This window comes from Mustela lutreola, chromosome 4, assembly GCF_030435805.1.
Source record: "Mustela lutreola isolate mMusLut2 chromosome 4, mMusLut2.pri, whole genome shotgun sequence".
Taxonomy (NCBI): Eukaryota; Metazoa; Chordata; class Mammalia; order Carnivora; family Mustelidae; genus Mustela; species Mustela lutreola.
The window spans coordinates 199,494,841-199,519,392 of record NC_081293.1 but is presented as its reverse complement, the minus strand read 5'-3'; the positions used below and the strand labels follow the sequence as shown (position 1 = coordinate 199,519,392).

The 24,552-nt window shown below is 57.0% G+C and overlaps 1 protein-coding gene across 4 annotated transcripts in view; it reads right to left on the bottom strand.

Moving 5' to 3' along the window:
* The window catches only part of DPP6 (dipeptidyl peptidase like 6), an 848,700-nt gene that overhangs the window by 100,330 nt on the left and 723,818 nt on the right, over positions 1-24,552 (bottom strand). For all 4 annotated transcript variants that reach the window (XM_059172341.1, XM_059172343.1, XM_059172340.1 and 1 more), the window contains exon 8: positions 12,164-12,284. In XM_059172341.1, the coding sequence (XP_059028324.1) occupies positions 12,164-12,284 (121 nt within the window). The remainder of the gene's footprint in view (positions 1-12,163; positions 12,285-24,552) is intronic.

Genomic DNA, 24,552 nt, shown 5'->3' with positions numbered 1-24,552 from the left:
CCGCGGCTGTGGCTCACGTGCTCCGTCTGGGTGCAGGCCTGCTGCGGGCGACGTCAGGGCGGAAAGCATCCGTCCCTTTCCGGCCCCTGCCCTGCCGGGCCGCTGTCAGCGGAGGCCGGTTACGCTGCCGGGGTGGTTTCCTTTCCCGGATCCCCAAACTCTTCATGTGGTTTTCAATTCCCTTTTCAGCTCTCCTTTCTCTTAATGATGATTTTTCCAGACTCAGTTAAATGCTATAATGAAATGAAAGTGGTTCCCTGAAACCCAGGCCCCCAGAGAGAGCCCACGCCCGCCCGTGCTGGAGAGGACACGGAGCTAGGGAAGCCGCTGGATGGACCGTGGCAGTTAGGAAAACCCCCACCTCCACCGAATTCCCAGACTGCAGCCATAACCACCCGTGCTGCTTTCTGTCGCGTGTCTGGCTTTATTTTGTTTTGATGCACGTGGTCATCAAGGTAGGACACGTCATGCTCCCTGAAGAGTCCCCAGAAACCTTAAAGTGTCTTTAGGATAAAGGAGAATTTCTGGGATGTGGAGGATTTTGGGGAGGAGATGCCAAGCACTGGTCAATCTCTCTCTCTAAGTTCCAGAGCCACTTGGGGGTTCCTGAATTCCTTGCCAGGGCTTCTGAGATGCCCAGGCAGGCAGAGAAGCCACAGCCTAGGGGTGCAGAATGGCTGTCCGCCGGGGGAGCCACAGAGCCCGACTGGAGGGTCCTGCTCCGTGGGCACCTACCCTCCATGCCCTGCCACGGGGGAGGGAAGGCTTTGCCCATCAGAGCTGGGCAGGGAAGCCCGGACACCCCCTGCCTGTCTTTCTTGGGTCCTCAGGGAGGTGACCAAGTAGGGAGAGAGCAACAAACATTAGAATCATCAGCCTCTCCCCTAGCGACTTTGTAAGTCTCCGCAGTAGGACGAGCTTACGCTGGGTCTTATCTTGCAGGATCCGGTGAAAGACAGAAACGGGAGAAGAGCCTGGAGACCACGTATGGGTAATACCTTGATGGAAGGATATTTGGGAAAAGGTTTAACGAGCTCGTGAACGAAGACGCTGAGTAGCTGCTCGGTTCTCTGATTTCTGTGTTTTGTCGTCTTAAATCGGAACAGGTCATTCTGCCCAGTTGGTCTAACCTGTGTCACATCCTCAGGACTTGATTAAACACCGTCTTGAATTATATAAACTTCCTGGAGGCGGGTCCGGATCAGCGAGCATCTTTGTTGGCCGCGAGGGCCGCTCTGAATGAAGAGAAATGTTCTACTAATAATACAAATTTTATCTAAAGCAAGGAAAACGGGGGTAAAGGGGATCTGGAGCAGGGTCCGTGCAGGGCCGAACACCTGGGGACGGGAGGAAGCACGTTCGTGAGGGAGTGCCGGCTCCCCGGGCGCTGTCGTATGTGCGCCGTGGGAGGGGAGGGTCGGAGTCTCGTGCCCCTCATCTCCTCCCTCCCTTCCGCTCTGGAAAGGCCAGGGCTGTGCCAGGCACCATCTTCTAGGAGTGACTCAGTCTTGGAATGTCTTCCTCCGGGGATGGACTTTGTCTCATGCAAATTCCTCACTGTCCCCACCCCTGCAGGAGGGGGAGGGGCTGGCCGGTGACAGTGATGGTGACGGAAGCCTTGTGATGGGGAGGAAGAGAGGCCAGAGCCTGACGGAGACGGCCTGAGCAGGACACGTAAGAGTCCAGAAAACAGCGGAGTGGAGCGGAGGAAGAGTCGATCTGGAACCTTCAGCAGTCTGGCCGTGGGTTCCTGTGGGCCAGGCCCGCCTCCTCCAGCAAGTGACGTGACAGCCTCCCGGCGGCGCTTTCCCAGGAACATCTGTTTAGGATCCTAACACTTCACACGCTTCGTGTCCACACAAGGGCTTGGGTTTTCTTTTAATAAAGTAAGTGCCATGAGAGACTATGAACCCTGAAAAACAATCTGAGGGTCCTGAAGGGGCGGGGGGTGGCAGGTTGGGGTACCAGGTGGTGGGTACTGGGGAGGGCACGGATTGCACGGAGCACTGGGTGCGGAGCAAAAACAACGAATTCTGTTACACTGAAAAGAAATTAAAAAATAAATAAAGTGCCAGATGCTCTTATTCCTAGAAAAAGAACAACACGCTGGACTGATCTGTTTCCTTAAGAGCGGAAAGGTCACACCTTCTTGGGGAGAAGCCAGCACCCGGGGGTCCCCAGGCTCGGGTGCCCATCTTCCGCTGAAGGGACAATCCGCGGCCTTGCTGGGAATGTGCTCCGATTCACTAGCTCGAGCACACAGCACCGAGGGAGCAGGTGCTGTGTCTCCCTGGAGACTGCTGGGTCCCTGGGCTCTGGGTGTGCTCGGGGCTCAGAGTCCCAAGCTTGTGTCGCTTAGAGACATCAGGCTTCCACGTCTGACCTCTGCCCGATGCAAGAAGCACTTTAGGACAATCCAACACAAGAGCAGTGACCTCTGCTTAACCTTCCCAGGACAGCCTCTTCCAGGTTGGGGAGTGAATGAGCAGGCCCCTGAGTGGACCTGAAACCCGACTCCTCCAGCCTGAGGCTGCTGTTGGCTGGTCACAGAACCGGTGACAAGACTGAGTCTTCTCCATGCCTCCAAGTTCAGGCTGACCTGACGTGGAGAAGCTGGGCGGCCATTTCACCCACCTGCCCCTGTCCAAGGGCCGCTCTGAATGAAGAGAAAAGTTCTACTAATAATACAAATTTTATCTAAAGCAAGGAAAACGGGGGTAAAGGACAGAAAATCGGGCTCATCACTTTAAAGCCGATAGTTTTGCCAGAGGGTAGAGAGAAGGGGCATCGGCATCATCTGAAAAGATTTCCCGAATGCACAAGTGCCCTGCATGCGGGACGGGGGACAAGGAGGAGATGGAGACGCCCCCAAGCTCTCTCCCCACCGCTCACGATGGGGGACCACCGCGCAGCGCCTCTGCGAAGTGCAGGTGAGGGCAGGTAAATCGTTCACCGTGAGGTCACCTGGCTTGAATACAGAGTCCGTGCCGTCTTCTGTGTTACAGCACTGATACTTAAATATGAAAATGTTGGTGGTGGAAAGGAGTTTGGAGTTTTCTAGTTCATCCCAGCAGTGTTTTCGCAAAAGGGAAAAGAAACTCAGGCCCAAATAGGTCAGGAAATCGGTCCGATGACTAAATGCGAAGGCTTGGACGGGGCGAGTGGGTCTCAGATGAAGCGGTTTCAGGTACAGGCGGCAGAGACTGGTTCTCCTTCAAGCACTGGCAACTTGAGTTTTCGTAGAATTGTTGACAAAACTCTCAATGTTAGGGTAAGTGGTTTAATGTCCCAGTGATGTAAGAACACAGAAAGACTAAAAGGAATGGGAGCTCCAGAGAACAAGGGTTATAGCCACAAACACTCAAATCTCATGAAGCCTCTGGAACAAAAAGCTAGAGATGGGCTTATCTTAGTATAACCCTAGAACATCATAAATTATCTAACCGAATCCCTCAGGATTAGGTAATTAATTGTCAGCAAAACTTCTCGAGACTAGTGGGAATTCCTCATGCTTGGAGAGAACGTTCCCCTTTGGACTTCTCTTACTTCTGATTCCACAAGCCAACCAGATCACGTCTTCCTGTTGGACTGAAACCATCAGTCGTCTTGCTGGGACACAAGCAGAGCCTCTGCTCCCTTTCCACATGAAGACCGAGCTGCTGCCCCCTGGGAACCTGTCTACTCACGGGGGAGCACGTGCCCTGATTTACGGGCTCCCCAGAGACACCAGAAGGAGCGGAGCTGACCTCAAGCAACCTTCCCATGGAAGCAGTCACACGAGACCGTGGTTCCGACCGTTCCCCTCAGCTACCAGCCGTGCGGCAGGCAGTGCGGGGAGTCGTGGTAGAAACTTGTGGATCCTAGCTGTTTCTTAGACCACCCTGCCTCCGTGGAATATGGGTGGTCCAAGGCGAGGAACACGGCATTTCTGTGTTTAGTAACGCGCCGGCGTCCTGTCCTGTCCTCCCGCCTCCCCGCCTCCCGGCGTCCACTCTCACCAGCCTGGGCCCGGGGGATCCCCTTGGCCGCTGCTGTCCTCCGGCTGCTTTCTGGAGCTGATCCTCTAACCTTCTCACGGATTCCGAGAGGTCCCAGCATCTCTGTGGATTCCTCTTCTGCTCTGGGCTCCGGATCTGAGGCCTGTGGTTCGCAAGCGCGCAGCCCAGACGAGGAGTTTTAAATGCCACTTCTTCGTGTTCTCGGGTTCTCCCTGCTGGGCACGGAGGCTGGCATGGCACCTCCTGGGCCCTGCTCGTGAGTTATGGACAATATACTGTGAACAGAAGCGCCCGCTGCTGTGGTTTCCAGGCCTGGTACGAGGGCAGCCCCAGCAGCCTGGGACTGTGGTGCCCACGGGGAGCGGGGCCCCCCCACTCAGACTCTGATCTCGGGGGCACGTGTGATCACGGCGAGAGAGCCTCTTTATTGCTTTGAATTATGGAGGTGGTGTTTGGTTTGCTTCGGTTGTGTTTTGCTCTTCGCAGAGACCACGTTAACCCTGGCTCCTTCCTGCCTCATCAGGTGGGACGTACGTTTGGGGAGGGGAGCGCTGGGCTGCCCAGCGTCAGTGGCGAGCTCCGTCTTTACCCTGACTGCAGGGCAGACTCTGGATTGAATCTCTCGAAGCTGTGTTTGCCTCGCAGGGTCCCTGGCTGCCCTCCCAGATGCCACGGCCTCCAGCCAGAGATTCCAAACGCAGAGTACGGGTCCCTCTTCAGCGTGTCCTGCTGCTTCACCTTGACCCTGGCCAGATAAGCAGAAGAACACCGAAGACCGACCTGGATAACTCCCCAGTCCCACCATCGAACGGTCCACTGTGTAGTTTCGATGGTAACTCCTGGCTTGTGCGCTCCGGGTACAGAAGCTGTTAAGAGATGACATTGATTAAACCCCAGGATGACCAGTCACTGCAGTGGTCAGGAGGGAAGTGCGCATCTGTTTCGGGGAACAAGGGGACCAGAAGAGGGAGGTCATGGCGAGGACGTCCCCGTCTCTCGGGAGAAGTCCCCAATGGGGTTGCACGGCCATGGTGTCCCCTTGTTCTGCTGTGGGCTCTGGAGACGCTGTGCTTTGGGGGTTGTGGGTCCGATCTTTCCGTGACAACAGCACCTTTGTTCTCTCCGTGGTAGACACCGTCCATTCCGGGTACACGGGCGTCCGAGGCTCGCCGTGTCTGAGACCTCAGCCGCCACGGGCAGCCCTGCTGCGTGACGGGCCCCTGCCAAGAGCGGGCTACGCCACGGTGACGGTCTGCTCAGAACCCGGGCGGCGACTCCAGCCTATTTACAAAAAAGGAAGTGTAGAAAGTGCCACGAGAGGCAGGTGGTTAGGGGGTCGGGTCTGGAACCACTGAGCACAGAGGACTCACCGACTGTGGGTAAGGCCAGTTTCCATGGCTGTGACCCAGGCTGGGGTCGTGTTTTCTTCACAGGGCTGCGTGTAGAGGACTCGAGGCGTTTGTTCGTGTGGCAGGGTGTGCAGGAGGCAAGTGGGTGGCAGGGAGACGTTCCTGGTCCCACTCCTCCAGCGGGTGACCCTGGCTTGCTTTAACGAGATGGCAGTCTGGGTCTGGGCGGCGGGAACCCCGCAGCCTTCAGGTCCTGGTCAGAGGGTCGCCAGCACCCCGGTGTCAGCCCGTCTCCTTCATCTTTGGGGACAAACAGTGGAACGTTGTCAAACCGAGGTTCACAGTGATTGTTGCTTTTTGATAACGAGGTTGTTACACGTGCTGGACAACCGTGGCCACAGAGACCCTGACGACAGTGAAGGGAGGGAGACCAAGCTGGCTTCCGTGGGACACTGAGCTCCTCAGGGCAGTTTCTAGAATGTCTGGGTCTAAGTTTGGAGCTGAGGCAGCACCATGAGGACAGATCAGAATGGCGTGTGTGGGACACACGCCGGCAGGACGGTCTGGTGGGATCTGAGAGACACAGGAAGCCACTGGGCATGGACACACCTAGACCAGCCCCGTGGGCCAGCACGCCCTTGACAGCCAGTCACATCTGCACTGGCCGTCTTAGTCCCCCAACCATGCATCTGACGCCTTCATCCCTTGCCGTGGACCACTGTCCAGAGTCTGGAAACTAGCAGGTGTCCCTCTGTGGGTGAGGACAGGAGGAAGGAGCGTCCCCGTATATATGTCAGAGCTGAATGAGGGTGAGCAGCTGTAGGTGTTCTATGTCTCCATAGGGAACGTCTAGATGCTACCCAAGTCAGAGTCATTAATGCTTTATGGAGCCGGACCCCAGGGCGAGGCAGGAAAGATGCTCATTTTAGTTACATTAAATATGAGAGTGTTCGGCTTACTGCTCGGAACGACTGCCCTTGCGTTTAGCCAATGCTCTGTCTTCTGGTGCGTCACAGGTCCGTGGCTTTCCCAGATGCGGATTACATTTCTCCAAGTACTCACGAAATGTGATTTTTTTTTTTTTTAAATTTTTACCGAGTCACAAGACCATGGTGCTGATAAAGGACACAGCTGTCTCTGCGGCGGGTGCCAGGAAGGAGGGAGAGCTGGGGATCCAGCTCGGTGAACCTCAAGGCAGAGGGAACGTTGCCAAAGAGATGTTCACGCCTCTGCGCATACCTTCCAGGCTGATCTAGAACTCAGAAAACACGCTTCCTATATAACGATACCGCAGGCGATGGAGAGAGTTGAATGGGTCTCAGAACTGATGCCGGGGAAGGAGGAACTACACATTCGTGCTCCCGACTCCTGACGATTCTAGATCAGCACGTGGCCATGACTTCTGCTGTGTTTCTGGTTTGGGGAAACTAGCAGGTCCAGTGACCGGGGGTTTAATAGGGGCGCTCCCCTGCGCCAGGAGCTGTGCTAAGAACGGCATCAGCTTATTTAATTTCCTTCACGGCCTCAGGGAGCACGGATGGCGACCACCCTTGTTTTGCAGACGAGGAAACAGAGACCCGCAGACTGAAACCCTCATCCGAGTTCACGAGCTGCCACGTGGTGTAGCTCACGTCCGGCCACAGCTGTGCTGTCCGCCCGGGGCAGCTCCGTCAAGCCCGTCCCAAGCCTCTGGCCACGCGCCGGCTGAGATTTCTTGGTCTGACCGGAGATTTCCCGTCCTGCCAATCAGAGACATAACCAACACGAAGTCCAAAGAACCACGCATCTACGGTTTGAGTAACACGCAGATGTGCACACGATTCCAAGTCTGTCCACGACGGGCCACATCACGCAGGTTAAAACTCTCCGTCCAGTCGGAATGACGTACGACGGAATCACTCACTTCCGTCCACTGCCAGGGCAGTTTCTGAGCAGCTGGACTACCCTGACCGGGCACGTCAGACACGGTTAATGCGAGAGGAGCCGTCGGGGACCTGCAGCCAGCGTGAGTCCACACGCCCCGCAGATCCTCATCATCTGCGTGTCTGTTTGGACGTTTCAAGGACGGCTTCAGAGGTGTGGGACGCTCGTTCTCACCGGCAAGATGGTGTTGTGCAATACACCCCCCAGCTCCCTCCCACGGTGCCAGGCGCGGGCTGTGCCCCAGAAGACGGACCGTCACCGGAGTCCCAGGGGGCGTGGTCTGCTTGCGACCTCAGCCGAGCGGGCGCTGGACACACACCAGACATCGACGTGCATTAAAGCAGACACGGCTCCCCGTACTTGACAAGCCATGACCTTAAACTCAAGTCGGGTCAACCCACGGATCTGCACAAAGGCCTTCACCACGGTGACGTCTCTTCCCACGGAAACTTTCCCCAGCAACAGCCTTTGGTGGATCAGAGGTAAGGCCTGGAGTCATCCCAAAGCCTCAAATCAGGAGGTAACGGATCTATCCACCTGGGCCCCCTGACCTTTTGCAGATGTCTCTCAGAGCACCTCGCTGGGACAAAACGCTGCTGGGTCACCTGTGCCGACCCCGGACAAGATGCTCCAGCAAACAGTGTCAAGAACCACAGGCCTGAGTCTTGTCCCGGCGTCGCAGGCTCCAGATGGAAGGCTGAGCCCGGCACATGAGGACACGGGACCACGCTTTGCTGTATGTGCAGGACAAGCCAGCCTAGCAGAACTCTACAGCAAGCCTGCCCATGGGGAGAACAGTGCTTCTAGAACATTCTGAGCTCGAACCTGGGGTGTGCTGACACACCTCCATCCACAGCAGTCGTGGGCAAGGGGCCCGTCGGCCCGCCTTGCCACAGCCCCTCTCTTCCACTCCAGCTCCGGGGGGGGGGGCAGGCAGCCCAGGGCCTGGTGGACAGGGATCTGGGGGTCCCGGGTGGGTGGACAGAGGGCAGAGTGCCATGAGGGCCGTGGCCACGGGGAGGACCACTGGGGGCTCTAGGAAACGGAAGGACAGAGGCCACAGTGGGCACCAGGCATGGGCACAGCACAAGGCATCGCGGTCTGCACGGACTTTTCCCGAATTACGGGCACAGTCATCCGGGTGCCCGACCGGACGATCGTAAAACCACCTCGAGTTACGCACACAGGGAAGCTAGCTGAGGGCTCTACTAAGCATTGTTCCTGCTGACTCCCCTGGGACAAGGCTGCCTGGTCACGCACGGTCCTCGGGTCGGGCCACATCCTCCAAGTACCTTTAAACTCTGGGCACATTCAGGTTAAAATCCAGCTGTGGGATCGCATCTGTGCCAAATCACGCATTACGTAAATACCCTTCAGGCTACTCTCTCGGCTCTGCCCGTGATCCCGGCCCGACGTTCCAGGCTGTGCCCCGAGCTCACTGTCCGTCACGCACCCACCTGCGTCTCCAGGAGATCAGGGCTTCTCTATGTGGGGCAAGACCTGGCTCTCAAGTGACCCCAGCCCCTCCCACTCTCCCCCGAGGTACAAGCCGTTTCATGATACCGGCATGTCCGTGAATAGCGGTATTTATCTGGGAGCACGTGCCTGCTGGGACGGCGGAGGAACGGTCGTCTCACGGCTCCAACACGGAGCGGCTTCACGTCTCCTTGCAAAACCTGTGCCGGACCCGCACGCCCTGTCCACAGCGGCGAGGGGAGATGGAGGCGTCACGGACAGTAAGACGAGCTGCCTCCGCGTGCGAGTTCCTGACCCCGGATCGGAGTCCCCAAAAAACCCACAAAAAACCCAGGAACATCTTCCTTTTCCCTTCTGGGTAACCAACCTCAGTAAACCTTCACACAGTTGTGGGGCACGAGAGGCAGCTTTAAATCTTATACTCAAGACAGAATTCGGTGTCACTGCATGGCGTTTGCCCAGAATAATAAAACCGAGGTTGCACTTTACTTTTCAGAATCAGTCTGTGGCCACCACGAGTCAAGGACTCCTGTGAATCGGGGAGGCACACGGCGCCGAGTTTCCAGCTTCGGTCAGCTGGACGGATTCTCCCACGGGTGGGCGCACACCTCTGTTCAAGGCGCTCAGGGTCCCGGCAGCCCCCAAGTCTCCCGCCCCTTCTCGCCCTCAGCCGTCGGAGATGTCCCGTGCATTGAAGACCCCTTTGGGGAAACAAAGCAAATCGGTGATGCATTCACGATTCCGAGCCCGCGGACGGCAGGGTGGCTCCCCTGACCCAGCCTCGGGTCTCCCTGGAGCTCACCTCTCCAAGTGGCCCTCTGCAAGCTCTGTCAGCGCGTTCCCCAGCCCCCATATTTTTCTCAATCTTTTTTTTTTTTTTAAAGATTTTATTTATTTGACAGGCAGAGATCACAAGCAGACAGAGAGGCAGGCAGAGAGAGAGGAGGAAGCAGGCTCCCCGCCGAGCAGAGAGCCCGATGTGGGGCTTGATCCCAGGTCCCCGGGACTATGACCTGAGCCAAAGGCAGAGGCTTTAACCCCCTGAGCCACCCAGGTGCCTTTTTTTTTTTTTTTTTTTTTTTTTTAGAAGAAGCAGCTGGAAGTAAAACAGTTAAGTCAGAAGACCATCTTCAAAGTCTACCCTCTACCCAGTTACTCAAATAGGAACCACGATGCCTCCAGGCTCTCAGGCCCCCTGCTTGAGAAACCCAAGCCTGGGGGTCTAGAACCTTCTGGGGAACACCACAAGCAGAGGACGCTGCCACAGCGGCTGTGACTGATTTGAAATATTTGGGGCCGTTATCACGCCAACATGATTGTGTGTAAATGCCTGGAAGAAAAATTTCCTTTCACTGGATTTGCTGAAGCAAAAGCTTAACTTGAATTGCCGAGCAATGAGCTTTTTATTTTATTAAGAAGATACTAAAAAAGATATTTCAAATCTTCTGGTTATGGGTTTTTTTTTTTCTTTAAAGGAGATTAGTCCCAGAGCTGTCTAAACTCTTACAGCCAGGCTTCCAGGATCTTTTCTTTTTTAGGGGGGGCTTCGGGTTGCTACTGTGCAGAACTTTCAGGATCCACGTACAGGGCTGGCTGTGGGCATGACCAGAGTGGACGCCGGCCAGTTACCTTTTCATGCCAGTGACACCCGCAGGTAGGGCCCAGGACAATATGGGCCATAAAATCTTCAGGCCGATTCTCCCAGGGCCCGGAAAGCAACTCAGAACCTGGAATCCTAAGTGCTCTGAGCCTTGCCAGCCCCACATTAGAATAAAGCCCCTGGAGGGGTGACTGGCCCGGAGGACCTCCCTGGTGGGCACCCGTGTTCTGGCCCGTCTGCTGGGAAACAGGCCCTACGACGTCAGGACGGTGGCGGCATCAGGAAGGAGACTCGGGCGGGAGTGGAACAGGAAAGGCGCAGAGGAGCTTTCCGGGACGATGGGATGCGCCACGTCGTGCTCGGGACGCAGCGTGGGTACGTCCGTCAAACTCATACCCAGCTCTGTCCCGAGGACGGAGCATTTCATCGTGTGCAACGGACACAAGAAATCGAGTCAGAGAACTTTCTGCTTCGGAGCCCTCCGTGGGGTGCGGATGGTGACTGGTGCTAAGCTTCCCCGTCTCTCTGAGTTAGGCCCACGGGCGCACATAGCCTCGCAGTGCGGTCCCAGCTTGAGGAACGCACAGCACTGAGGAAATTGGTATTTTCTGGGCTTGATCGTTCCTTGACCCGGCCTGGCATGGGGAACCGAGCCCCGGCCGTGTGGCCTCAGGCAGGCAGGCTCGGGAGAATAGGCTGCCTGTCGGCCCAGCACTGGTGCAGAAAGATCCTGACCCCACCTGCATTTGTAGAAAGCACTTGCCCCAGACTCGACCAGTGATACCCCCAGCACACGTGCCTTAACTTGGTGTGGACTTGGCCGAACGCCTGACTTCTCTTGCCCCATGTGGGGGTGCGGTCACCCCGCTGTTGTGAGGCCAGTGTGGGCTGAATGTCTGCATCCCAGAGAATTCACCTTGAAGCCTGTGTCCCGGGTGGGGTGGGGACTTTGAGCGGGGCTGGGATCACGAGGGGGGACTGGTGCCCTGAGGAGGGGACAAGGAGACCAGATCTGTCTCCCGCCTCCGCCACGTGCAGGCGCAGCGAGGAGACCCCGTCTGTGAGCAGAGCGGTGGGTCGACAGACACGGGCTCGGCCGGCATCCCGGGCTTGGACGTGCGGCCCCAGAACCGGGAGGAACAGAGGCATGTTTAAGGCCCCGTCTACAGTGCCCTTCAGCGCTGACTCAGATGCACAGACGGCGAAGTGGGGCAGCAGGTAGGAAAGTGCCCAGAACAGTGACCGGAACGCGATGGCGACCAGTCAGGAGTGTTGCCGTGACGAAGGGATTCTCATCAGCACGGAGACGGATTGTAAATGTTTAAGAAGAGAGCCTCCCGCTCACATTTTTAGTTATTCAATAATGCATTCCGGGGGAGAACTGGCGCCAGGGGCAAGCCAGCCGGAGCAAACACCCACCGCGGCAGACGTCCTCACAGCCGCCGATCACCCGGCCCGGCTTCCTTGGAAAGCTTTGCCTCTCATTTCTTCTCCAGCTCTTGCTTCCACCCCTAGCACAACAAGGCACCCTACCTCCTGGGGAGGGGCTCGAGAAAGCTCTGCACGTGCAAACCTCCCAGGACAGCACCTACTGCCTCTTCCCCCAGGACCTCGGGTTCTAGAAATCTCTGCACACCTGGCCACCAAGCGAGGGCTCCCCTGACGGCCTAATGCTCCCTGAACTCCAACGGCATCTTTGTAACCCAGCAGAACCTTAAGAAACTGGAGATTTAACTGGACTGAAGTCCAAGAAAACAGCCAGCACTGCTGGTCAGGCAGCAGGCCCCCAGCCCCGTCCGGGCCCGCGCGTGGCTCACCTTCATAGAGCCAGTCGCTGAGTCCGTTGTAAATCACGCCTTCCTTCCCGGTCGACACCACTCGGATGGCCTGCTTCCCGACGTGCGCGCAGTAGTAGATATTGTTTTCGAAGATGAATATCTAATCAGGAGGAGAGAAAACACAGTGTTAGCCTAGGACGTGGCTGTGAACAGGGTGTTCTTAAGAAATCTGAAGCCGGTGACGTGCTTTGCTTCCGCCCGGTGCGTTTCTCTGCTAGAACAAGGACCGTGCGGGGATCCTCTGGGGCTCCCCTGCGGGCCCCGCGTTTCCAGTTACTCAGTCTCCTGCTTCCCACAGTTCGCCCCACGCTCTCATCTCCCAGGACGGGACAATCCGGGGTCTCGTCCTTTAGGGGCTTCCCCACCAAACCGCGTTGTCTGTTCCCACTACTGTGCTGTTCTTGGCGGTGCTGGGCTCAAACCCCGGAAACCCGGCATTTACTCATTCGGTAGTCACTGCAGTCAGTTAACGAGGGGTACCCCCCGTGCCCCTCACCGGAGGTGCCGTGTTTAATGGGGTGGGACACAAACGGGCTTTCATTCCACTTACAATCCGGTAAAGGAGTCAGACTTCACCAGGAGAAGTTCTGATGGGGAGAGCGGGGCTCCGGGAACACAGAACAGGATTCCCTAACTTAGGTCAACGATTCACTGAGAACATGATGGAAGTTTTTCTTACTGTGGAAAAACACACACGATGCAAAGCTGGCCACCATGACCACGGTTTAGAGTATAATCTGGTGGCATCGCGCATTCACACGATTGTGCCACCAGCACGTCACCATCTTCAGAACCTTCCCATCATCCCCGCAGAGACTGTCCCCACGAACGCTGATGCTCCACGAAGCTGGTGACTCGAAGCATCCTGTGTAAATGGAATCACGCAATATCTGTCCTTCTGAGACTGGCTTATTTCGCTCAGCCTGAGGTCCCCCAGGGTCCCCCGTGCCGCGCGAGGCGACGGGGTTTCAAGAAAGTGCTGTTCGTGCTAAGGGCGCGGCGAAGAGTAGGACGGAGATGGGCCGAGAAGCTCAGTGCACAGGAGCAGCAGCACAGGAGGAGAGCCGAGCTGGCGTGGGCGCGGGGTGTCTGCGGAGGTGGCGAGGAGGTGAGGGACAGGGAATGGCAGGTGCCGGCTCCCGCAGGGTCTGTCCCCTCTCGTGGAACCCCACCAGCATCAGGGGCAACCCAGTTGATGTGAGTCTTCCGGCGACGAGAAGGCAGCAGGGCCATGAGTGGGGGACCGTGTGGCTGGCCCGGTCATCTCACAAGGGGGTGCTGGGGACACCAGCCGGGAGGGGTCGCTGACTGCGCTGAGTGAACCCAGGTCTAGGTGAAGGCAGAGGTGCTCCTGAGTCGCTGGGTGGCGGTGACCCGCTCGTGGAGGGCAGGACGGTCTTGGTCAGTGGTTCTCCAATGCTGGCCACTATCAGGATCTGGGGAGCCCTTAAAACCCCACTGCCTGGTCCCCAGCCCAGCCCCATGATCAGTATCGAGGGGCGAGAGCCGGGAATCAGAATTTTAAAGAAGGGTCCCGCGTGACTCCAGCGTGCCGCCAAATGGGCAAACCCATGGCCCAGGGAAAACCCAATGTCCCCTGAAGCTCTGCCAGAGTCGGCAGAGTGTCCGAGCCCTCAGACGTGCACACCTGCTGGGCCCCGAGTTTCTGCACCTGCTCCAGTCTTCCATGTCCAGGGGCCACGTCCACGCCATCCCAGCCATGTGGACCAGGCACAGGACTCAAACCAGGTGTTTTTCTTTTAAAAGAGTCTATAAAAAATACCGTCAGTGTCTTTTAAGAGACCACGGAGAGAGGAAAAGGTGGAAATATTAACTTTTTTTTTAAATTGAAAACGCAAAAAAGGCAGTTTCCCCAGATGGCTTTCACCGACGGCAGATCTGAAAGTGCCAAGTGTCAGATCTCTGCTGAGGACGCCTGGCGCTTCCGGGATTCACTCCAACCGGGAAGGAGCTGGGAGACCCCCAGACACACGTATGCATCCTGATCTAACTTCAGTGGCTGTTCTCGTGAGTTTGCCTAAGGGGAAGATGTTATTACTAAATTTTAACCTCTTTTATGTATTCTAAGCCTGTAATAAATTTCTGAATCAAATCAGAGCACAGCCAATTAATATTTCGAGTGAGTAAGATGTGCTCCGATAGACATTAAATCCTTTATCACCTTGTTTTATTTTTAATGGAAGGAAAATGAAAAGAAACACGTTGTAAGGAAGAGTGTGCTGTGCTTGGGAGGCGTTTTCCGTTTTCCTCCAGACCTGCCGGTGGAGCTCCCAGGGTCGGAGACGGGGGCTGTGTGCAGCTCTGCACCTGGGGACAGGCGCTGGCAGGGGCAGGACAGGCACTGGGGCCACGGCGGAGTCCTCCACCCCCCAGCCCTGCTCGGCACATGGGCCATCACCGCGGTTCCCAGCGCCCTGGGAGCACCTCGATGCCTTCCCCGTGCCGCTCCGGTCCCCGCCTCGCCCCCCGACGTGCAGAGACTTTAGCTCCCCTCCTGCAGTGGCTTCTCCCTTACCCTGCTGGGGCTGACCCCCCCAGGGCCCCCATAGAGCAAGGTGTCCCTGCTTCCCTCCCTCGAAGCATCTCACGCGTCCCAGTCCCGATCCTGTTTCCTAAAGCACTGTTCCTGGAAACCAGCAGTGGCTTTCCTGGGGCATGGAACCGAGTTTAAACGTCTGGTCCAGGGTTCAAGGCCCTCCAGGACTCCAGGACACTGGCCTGACCGTCTCCCTCACTCTCCCTCCCCTGCAGGAGTCACGGTGGGCCGACGACACAGGGGGACCTGCCGGGGCAAAGGCAGACGCAGGGGCTCACATCTGCAAACGGGGGTCGAGACTGTACCAGCTCGGGGCACAGAGCTCCGCGCCACAGCCCGTGAGGGCACAGAGCCGGCACGGCGTGACCCGGGCTCAGATTCTTCCGTCACTGGAGACGGCAGCAGAAGCGGACGCTGGGAAGTGCGTGGAGCAGCGCCCGCACCGAGTGCTGGCTCAGTGGCGTGTCTGCTGTTGTCACATCACCACCATAAAAACCCGTTCCATCGGGAGGGATCAGGAGAGGTTTTGGGGGAGGCGACACTGGAGCCAGACTAGCTTCTAATTTTGCTCAAGGCCAATTTACAGAATTTTTTTCTTTTTTCCTCTTGTGCTTTTCATGTCACATCTAAGAATGGCCAAGTTCAAGGTCATGAACGTTTACCCCCATGGTTTCCTCTTCGGCTCGTATAGTTTTAACACTTACATTCGGGCCTTTGGTCCATTTCGGGTTATTTTGTGGGCACATGTCGACCATGCATTTTCATATACTTGGTAAACGCTCATTCATTTTCACGCGACGCTGTGGATCCGCCGCGGCCTTGTTTCGAGGAGGAAGACACAAGCGCAGGGAGGCTGAGTAGCTTGACCTCCAGCTTGCTGGCCGGCGGTGCAGTGGGGGTCCAAGCCAGGGGCCCTGGGGATGCGAAACGCTGTGCCCCAAGGGGAGACAGGAACTCGGGGACTCAGGCGGTCTGTGCCATGGCACACCGCCTCTTTATAGCAATTTGTTAAATAAGCGAACGGTGTGATTTCTAACCAGCCATGAGCCCGAGACCAGGGATGAGTGTCGGAGCCACCGTGAGTCCCCACTGTTCCTCTGGCCGCTTCTCTCTCACGCAGAAGAACACAAACGCCCAGGGTGATGTCACAGTGTCACCGTTGTTAGGATCTTCCGGCTGACACAGCAGCACTCACCGGTGGCCCCCGTGCCCTGCTGTACTTAGGTAGGCCTGGGTCTGGGGCTGCGTGACTGCGGGACCTCGCTGGCTAGCTCCTAGGTCCTACCAGCCGCGGTTCTAGAATCCGTTCAGTCAAGGGGCTGTCCACCTCTATCTCAGGATGACCGTGCCCTCGGTGTCTGTCCAGATTCCGCACTTGACAGCTGCCCTGGGACCCGAGGCCACTCGAGCATCGTCAGTGGAAAGGCTGCCGAGCCTACAGCACGCGTCATCACCCCGAGGCCCTGTGATCCCAGGCACGGAGCTTGGCCTCGAGTCTCTCTTCCAGAAAGCTTTAAAAAACATGTGCTCAGGTTTCCCCAAAGGAATCAGATTGTTCTGTTCTCCCCCCGTGTGGTCTCCGGGCACCACGGTACCTGCTGGGGACAGCAGACAGTCCCCGCGTCCTGCACCCTGCCATGCTGATGCCCCTTCCGGAAGCTCTGCCCTTTCTGGGGCTTCCAAGTGTCCCCTCCTCAGGACCTTCTCTCTCCTCACCGGAGACGGCTTCCCCCGCTGCCTGCCCGTGTCTCGGGCCTCCCGGGAGGCTGTGCTGGGCTCCGTCCGCCCAGCTGCTGCCCTCCCCGTGACTGCCTCTCCACGACACGCACGTGGCTGCATGAGGAGAGGCTCTGGCATGAGGGAGCACGAAGGTCCAGGCAGGGCACATGAGGGAGTGGGAAGTGGGAGCATCTCCTCTACTTTGAGGGCCTGACGTGTGGCTCCTGCGCGCCCCCCTTGGACTTCGCCGGCAGCTTCTGATGGTCTGATCCGTGTCGCCTTCACTGCCGTCCAGAGCTGCTGCCCCTTGAGCACTTGCACGTCCTTCTCCATGGTCCCCTCAGATGCCAGCCAGGTGGGGACGCCCCTCTTCCCCGCTCGGCATCCTTACCAGGACTACGAGTGTGGCCGTGCCCCTTACGGACCCGTGTGAGCCAGATGGCGGACGAAGGTCTCCGGCACGTTTGCTTCCCCGTGTCCTGACTCACCGAGCCCCATCCCTTCCTCACCTCTGGGCGCTTTAGTTCCTTCTGCCGCCCCGGAGTAGCAGGCGAGAGCCCACATACGTACAGCCACGTCAGCCTGCCCCCGGCCCGCCCGCACCCGGGTCTTCAACAGAGAGGTCAGAAGTACAAACCCAACGGGACTGGAAGTACAAGCTTCACTATTTCTTACAAAACACTTCACCTTTTTATTAGTCTGATTTTTTAAGGAGCACTTTGACTCAATACGGTTTGCGGTCACATGACTCAACTCTCATGGTTACAGTGAATTCTGGGAAAGTTCAGTGAGTCGGAATTCTCCGGAGGGCCGTGAACTTCAGTTCAACCGACTTTCCAGGTGAGTTCCTGAAGTAAAGAAAAGATCTTTTCGGTTTCCATCTTTGAGGGAAATATTTCCATGTTTTTCTGCTCTCCCGGTTTAGTGACTAGAACGAGGTCTACGGCGTGGCGTTATTACTGAGTCAGGACCCTGTTGCCTAAGGTCATCAACAGAATCACACATTTTCATGGCCTAGAACCGTCGGTGTATTGCAGATGAACAGACGGGGCCGAATCGCCGTCCCTGCCCAGACTCATTTCCCCGATGCTCCGTGCGCTGGCGGATCTCCTCCACGCGGGCAGCACACCCTGATACTTAATACAGGAGTTAGCTGGGTTTTGACTAATTGAGGCTTTCATTTGTTCTGGAATCCAAAAGCTCCTGAAACTTCAGTTAACTCAGAAGAAATCAAGCTCTGCCCGTGTGAGTGCAGCCACGGAGTGTTAGTCGAACACGCTCAGTATTTCCAACACGGACTCAGAGTAAGTGGTGGTAAGACGCTTATCCTCACGTCGCGGGGGTTACGACAAAGCTCACGGGCGCGGACGCTGCAGTGGGGGCTACTGGGCTCAGGAGCCAAGGACGAGATCATTACGGTGATCGGGTGCAAGTCAGCGTTCACTGCTGGAAAATCCAGGCCAACGGGGACGCCTACGGAGCAGCTCCGGGATGGGCAAAAGCAGCAGAGGTGGGTGTGGCATGAGGAGGTGGGGGTACACGGGACTCGAGGTAGAAACCTCGGTTCCGGTGGAGACCGCCGGCGGACTGCGTCGCGTGGGTCGCTCGCCGAACCTCACCTCCTCCACCATGGGGATGGGAGGTCGCCTGGCTCTCCAGGATTCCCTCCAGCTTCCACATCTTTCGGCATTCACAGCCATTTCAACATGCACAGCGAGCCCCACATGCTGGCATTGAAGGGGAGTGTGGGTTCCCCACCCGGCGGCTGAGAAACCCCGGCGGCCGTGTTTCCCCGGGCCTCTCTGGCTGGCCTGGGCGGCCGACTTTCCTGACCTCAAGGTGCCGCCCCCAGAGCAGGAATTACTTAACGGGCGCTTTTCCCCTTGCCTGACGTCTCGAGCTGTCCCCGGTCCTGGGCGAGCACACGTTGCTAATGTTTCCGGAGCCAGTACGGATGAGAGACCCCATTACATATGCTATGGAATTTGATCCCCGGGGTGAAACACAGAGCCGCCTGTGCACGGGAGCGACCAGCCCTCAGTACGGGCTCGGAAGCCCTCGTAAGGAATTCATTCCTAAAGCGAAGTATCGTCTTTGCGGCAGGCCATCCCAACCCCACGGGACGTGCTCCACACAGTTAACCCACATCACAGGTCCCCAGAACACAGATCTTGTGTCTGGATCTTGCAGCCTGGGCCACATATCTTTTAGGAGACCGGTGAAGAGCAAAACGTTGATGGCGGCGGCCAGTAGGTCCCTGGGAGTCTGCCCTGGTCAGGCCCGTGCTCCCAGATGGCTCTGATTTCTAGATGCACAATAAATGCCACGTCCAGTCCTGCAAACGCCCCCCACGACAGGCCCATACAGAGAGCTGGAAGGACCGACCGTGGCTAACGGACTGAAAGACCCTGCTGTGAGGTCATCTGGAACTCAGGGTCGGTCCGGTCGGCATGGACACTGACTTTGGACTAACTTTGTTTCTTGTCGTCTTGGACACCTGGCGTGGCAGACGGGATTCTAAACGTAGGCGACACTGTCTTTGACACCCTGCGCCTGGACGATGGGACCAGTACATACTGGGTGGAAGCCGGAGCTGTGATCTCGGCTGCTTTTTGGTGGTGGGGGCACTGCTTCATGCAATCCTGCGGGAGAGGGACACCCACCACCCCTCAGCACTAGTTCTTGTCTCTAGTCTTCCGGACCAAGCGGACGCCAGCATGGCTTTCATGGATGTTCAAGTCAGAATGCTTGCTCGATCGATACAAGACCACCACAGGGGCTCGGAGCCGCCCTCAGGCCCCAGGCACAACCCATCCTCCCTGGGCTCGTGTTGGCAGAAACCCAGGACGGTGGGAGCTCCGAGTCCTTCCCGGAGTGAACTGACCAGGGAGTCATTACAAGGGAGACACCCCAACACTGAGCGAGGGTTTCTCTGGACAGCAGACTGGCTGACGTCCCACAGTCAGCTTGCCTATGAGGACCCCCAAACCCACCAACCCCGGGCCGCAGGCACTGCCCAGTATCACAGCACGTAAGGAAAACAGGAAGGATGTGGTAATCCTACAGACCCCACGGACACACAGAATAGGGCTACGGGAAGGGACTTTGATGTGTTTTATTCCCTCCCAGATGTGTGTGTGTGTGTGTGTGTGTTGGTGGATGGGTACAAACTCCAGCTTTTAATAAAACTAAGGTCATATAACATATGACTCTGCACACCAATGTAAGATTTATGTCAAAGATGCTTTTCGACCTCACGAAGCATCGCTGGGACACGTCTCTTCGGAGATGTTAATTATGTTCCTATTTTTGACTCGATTCTGTTTTTACCACAATAAAAATGCTATGGCTGCATCTTCGTCCAGAATCTGCCTGCGTCTCCAGTGTCACTAGAATAAATTCCTGAGCGGAACGCATGAACCATGTTCACTGTGCGGCTAAAAGAACGGGTCAAGGACGTGACGGGTCCATCAAACACCCACACAAAGACCGAGAAGATACAGAAGCGTTTGTACTCATGAATAAGGAAAAGAGATCTTATCACGGAGGGACGGTGTTGTTTATCAAACCATCGAAGCCCAGACATTGCTTGCCCTATAGGGCTAAGAATGCCATGTGCTCTTCTGAGGGGAACAGAGACTGCTATCACAGGACATTAAATAAATTCTTTCCTTGCTCTGTTTTGCTCTCCTATTACTTGTCATTTGGCTATGCCTCTGCTTGCTCGGGCAAGGAAGGGGCCGTCTGTGATCCCCGTTTAGAACCGCATCTGGAGAATGGGCGGGTGGAGGGGAGGCCCAGGCTGCTCAGCAACGAGGGGCTTTAAGATCCCGGGGCTTTCTTGCCCAGTTTGGGGAGGTCCCCACCAAGCTCACATCCCCTGACTCGAGTGGCTCCGATGACCCAGGCTGGGCGCCCGCCCCGTGCTGGGCAGGGCCACATCGCATCTGGGCAGCGGCGACAACTCCGTCTACCTGGGCAGATGGTTCACATCTCCAGGACCTCCACCAGCCTGAAACTCGGAGCCCTTGGTTCTTACGCTGGTTCTCTCCCAGACAGCGGCAGGTCTCGACAAAAACCACTTAACTGGTCCCGCCCTGGAAATACAGCCAGCCACACTGGCCACACCTGTCGGAGATGATCCATGGGAGGAAACCCTGAAGGTCCTAAAGCAGGTTTGAAGGGAACACGTGAAGAGCAGAGCACGCGTCCAGCCCAGCTGACTGTCACTGCAGACGGCCACGACCCCTCCGCCAGCAGGGTCCTCACAGCCGCTCCCGCACGTTGTCCCGCAAAACTCTGGGTCCCCCATCACAGCCCACGCCCACTCCAGCAAGTTAAAAAGGTTTTGATCCTGCAGGCAGACTCCAGTGCCAGGAAAAGAAAAGTCTGACGGATAATCTAAAACTATCTTACCAGAAGGGACCTGCGCTGCCTCATGCTTTCAAAACGCCAACCCAGACGCAGAGGAGACACCGGGAACGCCACACTGACGACCCGCCCAGCAGGCAGCCTTCACGCTCGAGGAGACCGTGGTCACCCACCCAGAAAAATCTCCCTGTGTCCTCTCACCGCTGGACACACATGTTAACCCGGAGAGTCCGGATGTGCTACCTTTTCCCAAGCCAAGGAAGAGATCTCCAAACACATTATGTTCGTGGGCATTTATTCAGCCCCTCACGTTTGGTGTCCACCGTGACGCTGCTGGCCTCCTCACGGGAGCAAAGACTTTACGGTTCGCTAAACGCATGTGATGCTGCTTGCAGACCTGGGAACACGGAGCGGCGGCCCGGCCGGACGCAGCAACCAGCATTCTCTCTGCAGGAATACGTGTGCGATCACCGCGTACAGCCCCCTCGTGGCCGAGGGTCTCTGAGGCCCCGGGACCACCCAGGACGGTCTGGGTTCCTGAAACTCCCCCTGGCCGGGAAGTGCTGGCAGGAGAGAGCACGGCACCCGAGGCGGCCTGGGCGGTGGGTTCCTGAGGACGGCGTGGGAGTGGGCGAGGAAAGGGAAGGTGGAGGCTGGCCCGGGGGAGGAGGGACTGAGCCCTGCAGGACACAGAGGCACGTGGAGGCACCCGGGATGGAATGCAGGAGGCTGGCGCTCAAGGCGACTGGGTGGAGGGCGTGGTGGAGAAGGGGCCGGGAGAGCCGAGGCAGGCCCTGCCATCTGCAGTAATGCCTTTGTGCTTTCCTCTAAGGACAGGGGACCTGGAGGGCTCCGGTGGTCTCTGCAGTTGTCAGCTGCTGTAAACGTGGGGCCGTGCGTCCTGTGCTCTCCACGACCACCCGCTGCCCTGTAGGAGCAGGGCACAACGAGTGGACAAGGGACCCCAGTGGGGCAGTCCCGCCGAGGGACGATGGTGGCATGGGCCTCGTGCTGGCCATGGGGACGCCACCACACGGGCGAGTTCCCAGGTGTGATACTGGCTGGACATGGCTTAGAGGAGAGGCAGTTTGAGCGTCTCCTCACACTCAAGTGGGTGGAGGCTGGTGTCCACCGGAGATGCGTGGAGCGGCTCAGGTCGGAAACCATGATCCCACCTGAGATGGGAGCACAGACAGTCCGGGTGGAAGGGGCCACATGCCCTTGGTCTGGAGCGATTCGTGTCTCAGGCTGCGGGGAGATGGGCAGCACGCATCCTTACCGTGAAAGCAGCCTGGTGACCCTGAATGACCTTGGGCAACCCTGAACGGGATCCTGCTCCCTCCTTCCTCTTGTATCTTGAGCAGCACCACAGCCCACACCATGACCCTGTGTGGTCCACGGCAGCCCCCGGACAGGGCCATGTGGGCCCCGGGCATTCCAAGTCTCTGCTCCAAGGGGATTGGCATTCCCTTAGCCCCTCAACTCACTGGTTGAACCCCAAGCATCACGACATGTTATTGTGGGTGTCAGAGCTTGCTGCTGATCTTTAAAGGATTCAGTGTGGCAGGAAAAAGGAAAGCAAGAAAGCAAGATAGGTTGAGGGAGAGACAGGTGCACACCTGAGGATTTGCTTCTAGCACCTGGATACAGCTACGCCTGATGCCAATCCTGTGTACCCCTGGTAGGTAAGAGACTTTCTTTTTTTGTTTATTCTAGTTTAATTTGCAATGCTGTTCCTATAACTGAAAAATCCTGTTCTTCCTCTGCAAAGCTCTTCCTTGTATGGGTATTGTGGATAATAACAAGTTTTTGTCCTCCAGGAGCTCCTTGCCTGGTCTAAGCACATTCTCATCCATGCTTATATTTACAAAATTAGGGCAGACAATGGACACCAGCTCGTGTGCCATGTGCAACCATGAGCATTCTGGATTAGGGAGGATGTCTCATGCCTGCATTTTCTGAAGAATAGCTTTGAGGGTTTGTTCTCCCGTTCGCCGAAGGCGGCATCTGATGCTATTCAGAGATCTATGAACCTCGAAGGCTCGCAGATGTAGAGATGAGGGTCAGTCAGCAGAAGCGGTGAAAAGGTGCATGATCTACTGGTAAAGCCCTGATGTGTCCATCTAAGAACACTTCTGAAGAAGCCCGAGTCAGCCCAAGAACACCGTATGTCACCGTGGCACAATCCTTGAGTGCCCTTTTCGTGCTCCTTTCGGCCTCCAGGAATCTTGGCTTAGCTTGAGTCTGAACACCCCAAAACGGTGTCCTTCCACTGCACTGCGTGGTGAGCTCCGTGCAGATAGCCGATGGCGGTGACCCCGCTCTCTGAAGCTTGCATGCAGCGCCTACCCCTCCCTCCCCCATACTGGACCCTCCTCCACGGAATCTGCACAAAACGGAAGTCCCAAGAACGCGGAGACTTGAGCTGTGTTTCTGTTCATGGCCACTCATGGCCACGTCAGAACCTCGCAGACTGGTTGATGCGAAGTCTTTGCTGATTGGCAGAATCGCGTCCATGATCCCAGCAGTGGTCACTACTGTTTGCTGAGGGCTCGCTACGGCACCCAGCGTGGGCAGATGCTTCATATGTATTTATTTTCATTCCATGCTCATGAGGGCTTCCTGTCAGCCAGACATTGTTCTGCACTTTCAAATGCTAATTTTCTTAATCCTCTGAGACAGGTTTGATTGTGGATTATTTCCCCCCTTTTGGGGGGAGGGAAAGCAGGACTCAGACCTGTCACGTGCAGGTCGGTGCACCATGTGGGCTGAAGAACCAGGACTCTGAGTCCATGATCTGTGGCCTCTCCTTGTCCAGACACCTTGGAAAGGCTCCGAACGGGTAAGCTCTGGCCAAGGTCATGCTGCTGGTAAGTGGCAGAACGAGAACACCCTGTTTCTGGATCCACTATGCCCGGGACTCCCGAGGACAGCCCAGGGCCAGCAGCACCATGATGCCGGGGAACACATCGGAATGCTCCCTCTCGGGCTGTGACCGAGACCCAGTGGGACTTAGCAAGCCCTCCCGTGACGGCGATGCGCACGGGAATGCGGCAGCCCCTGCGCTTGGCCTCGCGGCCTCTCCCAGACCATCAGAACCAACAATCCTGAGCGCTCTCCTGGGAAGAATGACTGACCCCCGGGTCTTTACAGAGGCTGCAGGGAAACACCGATGTTGGAAAACTCCCCACAAGCAGCGAGTTCACTGACTGTAGCAAACACGGTGTCTTCCTCTCTTGCCTCATCAACACTTGCAGACCGTACTTCACAAGAAGCTTCCTCGGTTGCCAAAAGTCTTCTGCTCCGAAGAAATGCGTGCCCCACAATATTCCCGAGGTGATGAAAACATTCACTCCCCACCCCCCGACAAGTTTCTGAGCTTGTTACTGCTCATTGGCGGCTCCCCAGAGGGCAGGCAGGGCAGGAAGAGCGCGTCCTACTAGGAAGCCTGCCGCGCCTGCTCAGGAGACCCTGCCGTGGGGCCGGGGCGCCGCACACCCGTTTCTGCTGCCTGTACCCCTCCACCACTGATCTCCCGTCCTCTCGTATCTACACGGTGGAAGGAAGTAAGAGATGAACGAGCCGCGTGCCTGGGGGCTCAGCGGGTGGAGCCTCTGCCTTCAGCTCGGGTCATGATCTCAGGGTCCTGGGATCAAGCCCCGCATCAGACTCTCTGCTCAGCAGGGAACCTGCTTCCCCCCCTCCCTCTGTCTGCTCACCC